General features: G+C 40.1%; 1 protein-coding gene across 2 annotated transcripts in view; it reads left to right on the forward strand.

The window, feature by feature from the left end:
* pip4k2ab (phosphatidylinositol-5-phosphate 4-kinase, type II, alpha b) overlaps positions 1–7,500 on the forward strand; it is a 20,014-nt gene that overhangs the window by 534 nt on the left and 11,980 nt on the right. For both annotated transcript variants that reach the window (XM_046876332.1, XM_046876331.1), the window contains exons 1-2: positions 1–526; positions 7,486–7,500. The exon at positions 1–526 is cut by the window's left edge; the exon at positions 7,486–7,500 is cut by the window's right edge and continues 83 nt beyond it. In XM_046876332.1, coding sequence (XP_046732288.1) covers positions 383–526; positions 7,486–7,500 — 159 coding nt within the window. In that variant the 5' untranslated portion in view covers positions 1–382. The remainder of the gene's footprint in view (positions 527–7,485) is intronic.

Here is a 7,500-nt window from a genome sequence, read left to right on the forward strand (position 1 = left end):
GATATCTTTATACGAAGAGAAAACGTTGTTTATTTTGTTTATTATTTGGTACTGATGCAGCGCTCGCGCTCATCCTCAGCGTTATAACCTTCACGTTTGCGTCAATGACGGAGAATAGAGGCAGCTCGGGGTGTTAACAGGGTATTTTCGGGTTGGTTTTCCCCGGAGTTTGTGGTCGCTATTGCGTGGTATCGAGTGCTATTTAACGGAGGGATGAGAGGAGGACTAGAGGAGGAGGACACGACACATTCCCAGGTACTCGGTAGGATTGACTCGGAGCAGCTGCAGGTGTCGAGGTTTTGACCGTAAGTCAGTGGGCTGATATTTATTTTTGACTTGCTTGCACGTTAAAAAAAAAAAATTACTACTAATAAAGAAGAACATGGCTTCTGGAGCTGCAAGCCTGGCCGCCTCCATCGCCAGCAAAACCAAAACGAAGAAGAAGCACTTCATGGCGCAGAAGAAGAAGCTTTTCCGCTCCAGCGACCCTCTTCTCAGCGTGCTCATGTGGGGAGTCAACCACTCGGTAAGCCTCATCACTAATCCTGATGTGGATTCATCTCAAAACTCATCCCTTAAAACCAGGTTTCACTTCATCATTACCTGCTTATTCAATCTCTGATCATCCAGAAGTCTTTTGGGATTCAGAACCCATTATGGATTCATCCCAAAATCAGCCCTGAAACCATGTGTCAGATAATCATGATCACAAAAGATATAAATATATAACATATACAATGCACCAGGAAGTGTTTTTTGTGCCAGATGATAGATCATCAAGTGTGATACTGCATGACAATCCCACATGAGATTAATTCTGTTTTATTATTTATTTTTTTTCATTCTGATCACGAAAGGATCATGCAGTAATATTCAGATGGAGTGATATATATGCACTGGTGTTTGTCTGGTCCATTATTTTGCAGGAGGATGTAGGATGGATTCTGGATTGTCATCCACAACACGGTGCTCTGTATGTTGACGTTTGATATCGTAATCAATGCAATTATTGTTTACAAAAACGCGTCCTTCATACCTCAAGCTCCATTTCGCAAAATTGCATCTCATGTCGGCGTCTTCTCCTCAGCCATGACCTTATATTTAAGCCGACTCAAATCTGACCTTGTTACATAACAGCTACTCGTAAACAAACTCGAAAAAGCGACGATCACCTTTAGAGCGACATCGAGGAGTGTGTGCTGTTTTTTTACACTGACATTTTACTATGCAGTGTTGGAATGAGCGTTAAAATAGAAGCCTGTTTTGTCCATTCAGTTGAAATTCACAAAACAACTGTTCGCTTCTCTTTCTCTTATCTGATTGGTCAGAAGGTGTGCATTGTTTTTTTTTATGGCTCGGACACGAATAAGTAATGCACTGTGTAACTGCTATGTTTCTACAGAGGCCGCTCATATACAAGGACTTATACTGCGAACACTTTAAATGGAAATGACTGTAAAAATGATACTGAGGTTTTAAATGCCATCCACATGCCACATCTGGTTAAATGTCCAGGAGTTTCACTGGACAGATGTGGTGCACTATTAAACGTGGGAGATCAGGCCATGTAAAGGACTGTAAGAAATGATCACTTTATGATATCTGTTGCATTTTTCTGCTTTTTTTTATCGAGGAGAGAATTCCCAGGTGTCCAGCAAGCCAGTAATTGGGCTCCTGGGACTCCGTCTGAGAGATTCATGCTAATCCGAAAATGAAATGCTTTTCAGGATGCTTGGTAGCCAGCCAGTATTAGGAGCTAGACGAGGCCTGCGCAGATGTGCGACGAAGTGCAAGTGTTGCATCCTGTTTCTCTTACCGGAGCTGTGAAGCCTTTCACAAACGCTCCTAGGTTTTTAGACAGAACGTCACCATTGTTCATGGGATTTTGCATAAAGGGCAGATCAAGCTCTCAGTGAGGAAACCAGCTCTCTAATGGTTCAGAAGTGTTATTAAAAATCACAATATCTCTTTTTTTTCTTTTCATATAAAAAAAAAAAAAGAGCAAGTGCTCTTAGTGCCTCTAATGTAATAATGTTTAATAAAGTTTACAGCATTAATGGTGCTTTAATTAATAAATTCTCGAATCTGATTGGTCACAGCTTGGTAATAATTTTTATAGGATTATATTTCCTATAATGCAGCTGTTCCTCAGCATTAAATTTAACTATTAAAAATAAGTGTGACCTTTTGTTTGTCATTAAGGAAATATTGGAATCGTTAACTCCAGGAAGCATTAATGTCTACTCAAAACCATGCACCTGTTAGTGTTTCACATCTCAACAAGAAATCGTAAACAGGTTGAACAATTATAGTGAAATCAATCCTTATTGGCTTTTCAAATAATAATTAGCGGTTAATACCATCCAGTTCTCTTCAACTCTCATTTCACCGAGGTTCAGTTCAGCTGTTGGGAAAAGTTGTCAGAACATCTGAACAGCCTTACGGGTTGCATATCATTAAAATCTAATTACTCCAATAATCTTTTCGCTTGAATACAATACGAAAAACTGATCTGCTTTTATAAATATATCTTTTTGTATGTTTTAACAGTACATTTGTCATCTTGTCAGATCACTAATTATTTTATTTGAGAAAAAAAAATGGCTAATTATCCACGTGTCATTTTATTTACCTTAATATGTGAATTCTGCTTTGAAGAAGGTGCAGTGAATGTGTTAATATCATTATTTATAAAGTGACAAAACCAGCTGACGAACAATGGTGCATTTAAATAGCTCCGTGTAGTCCATTTGTAAATGCAGCTTCCTCCGGATTCTCTTCTGTGAATTTGTGGCCCTTTAATTGTTGAATGCTCTGACCACACACATGGCACCCTGTGAAAATAGCAGTATCGTATTGTTATATATAGTGTGTGTATATACAAACCACAAAACTAACTAGGACCTAACAGAAATCATATTTGGTGATGTTTGGGGAAACATTTTGTCTTATTAGCACCCGATAGATAAATTTGTTTCATCTATGGTAATCTATCTCATCTATAAAACACGCAACAGCCGTTGGAAGTAACATATATGCTTAAGAAATTAGCCACATGCCACTTAGATCTGTTATACAATGACAATTATTCATTGTTCATGACTGAAACGCTGACCGTGACCTCACCATTGACTTAAATTAACCAAATAAATACCATTTCTCTTGCTGTCTATCTGATCTAATATCTAATATACTTCTTATCCCTTTCTCATCTACTTAGTGCAGAAGAACAGCACAATTAAAACCTCTTCAGTCTGATACGGTAGTAAATACATTACACTGATACCTCAGGTACTTTAATGCACGTGACGGCGATTGTTGACCAAAACTAAAGCAAATAACATTCTATTTTTGGGAATCATATTTCCTCACACCTGCTGCCTCTTCCAGTTTATAACAAGGATGCGGAAAATACTGACAGCGAAAGAGATCCAGTGGAAAAGTTGTTCTCGTAAATATCTTCTCAATTACAAAGATTATTTGTAGCATTTATATTTAGCATTTTCGTCGTTATTATTTTTAATATAGATTAAAGATTATCCATGATCTAGATAGACATATCAGCAGATATGATTGGCAAAAAAACGCTAAAATGCCTTTGTGATCCATCCATCTGTACCTCTGTCAATAGCTCACATCAAAGGTGAAATCTGACACCACGTCCCACCTGTATGATAATGCTGTTTAATGATGAGCATTTTCCCCCTCACATTATCCTTTTACACAATGGCCCCGAATGGCTTCTACCGCAGTGCCACGGGTCCTTAATAACAGCGTCAGCATGAAAAATCCTGCCCGAGGAAGAAATTCATGGGCCGTGCTCAACAGTATATGCTAAAATGCTGCTGGGTATTCTGCCGAACGAAAGACTAGTGGAGATGACACAAGTGTGGGCATATGGAGACGACTTGTTTGTGTATCCACTTCACAAGCCTTTTTAAACCCACGTCCTCATCTGGTGGTGGGGAACTGTAGCTTTTGAACAGCGAGCTCAGATTCTCATTCAGAGTGCCAGCTCTGGCCTTCTTTTCCGCTTTCTCTCTCTCTCTCTCTCTCCAAACAACAGTCTGGCATACACAGAATGACTGGAGGAGAGTTGGCCAGAAGAAATGGCTGACTAATTCTCTCTCTGACCCTGGAGACTGGAGTCATAACTACCGCTTACACTCCACTTCTGCCTTTCAGAGCCGAGGAATTAAATCTCTTGCCTGACTCTCCAGCTGGCAACCTGGTTTAGACGCTTTTCTAATTACGTTTTCCGGACGCAAAGGCAATCTAATGGGAGATAGGAGTGAGACTGATGACCGAGTTCTTGTCCCAATGAGAGGCAGTGGTTTTATAACCTGCTGTTGAGGTTTTGTTGTAATTACAGTCTTTTCTGCACAGCCTGATCAGTGCCATGTTTCGGTCTGATTAATGCTTTGCAGCTTTGCTTCTGGTGTGGGTATTAATTACACTATTAGATTTGCTTCCACCCACTTATTGCTTCCTTTAAGCTGCTCAGTGTCCAGGCTTATCCTTTACTTTGTCTCCTTATTTCATGTTCGTCCTCAGTCCTTTCCTTCTGGCACATTACCATTTCTCTCTTTTTTTTATTCCACCCTCTAAAGAGGGTGAAGCTCTTTTTTCTCTCATTGTCTCCTCTCTAGTTTGATGCAGAGGAGTGTTTTTATTGCTATGATTGCATAAGGGAGTATAAAGTGGAATCTGAATAGATGAAATGGAGGAGCTCATATCCCGAATATGACCCAGCAGCTAGTTAGAATTGTTGTGGTTAATTCCCAAGGCTCATCTTTCTATAGCATATAAAGAGAATGACTGTAAATAATAATAATAATTATCATACAATTATGTATGAGTGGTTTCACACCCCTTGCCTTCCTACCTACACTACCTACGTTTGTAGTTATATTAAAACATTGGTCTATTAGCAATGGCAGATATTTTTTATCCATCAACTATAATTGTGTAATTAAACAAGACCTTCTCTCTAACAGGACACATTTCTATTGTTTCCTGCTGTGTTCTTTGCAGCCAGTTCCCTATAATATTTTATATAAAATGTGAGCTAGCATTTGGGGAAAAAATAGCACATTTGGAAGCCCAGTATCTTCATCAGGAGGATTAGAGCAACTACACAACATAATAATCCACTTAGAAAATATCACACAGACCCTCTTCCAGGTTTACACCAAAGCATTGCTGTGTTTTAGTCACAGAATTATTGTGTACAGGGGTTTTGATACTCGGCAGCTTTGCCACCAACTGAGAAAATTCCACACACATTCCACCAATACCTCATAACTCCTTCTTCATGTTGAATAGATATTTGAATATTGCACATATAGATTTAGGAGGCATGAGTTTTATGTTTTGGCCTTTTTTTTTCCACAAATTCTGCTCTGCAAATAACTGGAGAGACAGGTACTGCTTCCTCAGAGGAGCGTGGCATGTGAGCTGTAGGGGCTTTCTGTAGGACAGTGTGAGATGTTGGACTGAATACTAATGAACATGACGCATCACACTTAATGTCTTAGAGTCAGACCAGGATAAAGCATTTGTAAATAAATGAGGGTACCTATTTTTCTATTATTAATAATAGAAAAAACATGCGAAGATGAGGAAAAGGGGGCCAATCACTTTCTGGTGCTAATGTTTAGGGCTGAAGGAACACAAGAAACCATTGGGATAAACTACAAAATCTGATTGCAATACACCAAGCAGGTTTACCAATCTGTGAACACTTTTGGAGATCTTTCGGACGTGATTCTTTACTTGCACACATAGATTGGTCTGAATAGATCACCGTTGCCGGGATGTGCCTGTGTGTCCTGTTTACCCTGATGATTTTGTGTGCACATTATGAATAAACCATTTTATTTAAGTTGGTGTGACCCAACTTATGTGACTGTTCAAGCACCAGGCTGTGGCTATTCAAGTACACTATATGGACAAAAGTATTGGGACACCTGACTTGTCCAACCATATGTGGTCCCTTTCCTAAACTGTACCCATTGTCTCCATAAAGATATGCTTTGTCTGGGTTAGAAGGGACGATCTCCTGTTATAGCGCTCTGACCTCAACCCTATTAGACCCCTTTGGGACGACTTGAAATGCTGACTGCACCCCAGGCCTCCTCACCTACATCAGTACCCGAATACTAACACTCTTGTGTCTGAATGAGCACAAATCTCTACTAGCACACACTAGCAAAATCTAGTGGAACATCTTCCTGGAAGGTGTTAGAGTGAAGGGAATTATAAGAGCGAATTAAGACTAAAAGTGGAATGCGATTCTCAAAAAGCACGTACTATATTTATTACCAGGTGTCCACAAACTTTTGCCAATATAGTGTATTTCTTCGATTAAATTTATTGTGCATGTCTTTTTGTTTGCAAACACAAATGTTTGGTGCTTATGATACTATTAATGACTGTAGTAATGGCATATAAAAATAGTTGCTAAGATAATTGTTTCTGGGAAAATGGAGCAGATATTTTTTAGAGATGGTTGCGGAGTGTTTTTATGTGGGTACAGTCGGAAACACCATTTTTGCTAACTCGCCTTCAGGCTGTGACATACTGGCACATTTTTTCTTTTTTCTTTTTTTTTCGAAAAACATACAGTTTGCCCTTACTCTAAGATGAAGAGGAACGAACCAGTTGGCCTGTGCTGGCAGAGAGAAATCTGCCTCTCTCTCTGTCTCTCTCTTTCTAGTTTCTCCAGACTGTTTAGCCTGCAAGATGAGCCATTTTCTGGCGTCCGGGTGTGAAAGGGGGAAGCAGGATAACAGTTTACAGATCACTCGCGTTTTCCTTCCAGTCCAAAAGTATGAACAAAGGATTTTTCGAAATATATCAAAACCCAAATGTCTGTATGATGTTCATCCGCAGCTCATACAAAGCCTTTAGCCGCTATATGGATTGATGGTGGAGTTTGATAACAGATATAAGGCAATACCCCCCCGATGCAGTAAGGACAGATGGAGACACAGAGGAAGGTACACCGAAATAGCCTCCTGCGTCATTCTAGAGTGTGTGTGTGTGTGTGTGTGTGTGTGTGTGTGTGTGTGTGTGTGTGTGTGTGTGTACGTTTAGATGATGGAAGGAGTGTCATAAAAACCTGGTAGGATTGCAGAGTGAAGGGCAGAGAAAATATGCCCCCTGACAGTGTGCTGAAACAGAAATAGTGCCTCTGTAGTCGTCCGTGTGCAGGAATCTTGCAATATACAGCTTTAATCAGTAGTCGAGTGAAGAAATCAGACGGACGAAGAGGACGTTTGGCTGCGAGCCACCAGTGCACCAATGTGTTCTCAGTGAATTAGAGGTCAGTCCAATCGGATCGCGCAGAGCCGTTCCAGAAAGCTGACGTGATGACAAGAGTTCGATAAAACACGGCGTGTGAAAGTGATGACTCTGTATCTGAGCTCTCCTCCTGCTTCTCTCTGTGTGTGTGTGTGTGTTTGTGTGTGTGTGTGTCTCCAGATAAACAACCTCAGT

This window comes from Silurus meridionalis, chromosome 20 (assembly GCF_014805685.1).
Source record: "Silurus meridionalis isolate SWU-2019-XX chromosome 20, ASM1480568v1, whole genome shotgun sequence".
Classification (NCBI taxonomy): Eukaryota; Metazoa; Chordata; class Actinopteri; order Siluriformes; family Siluridae; genus Silurus; species Silurus meridionalis.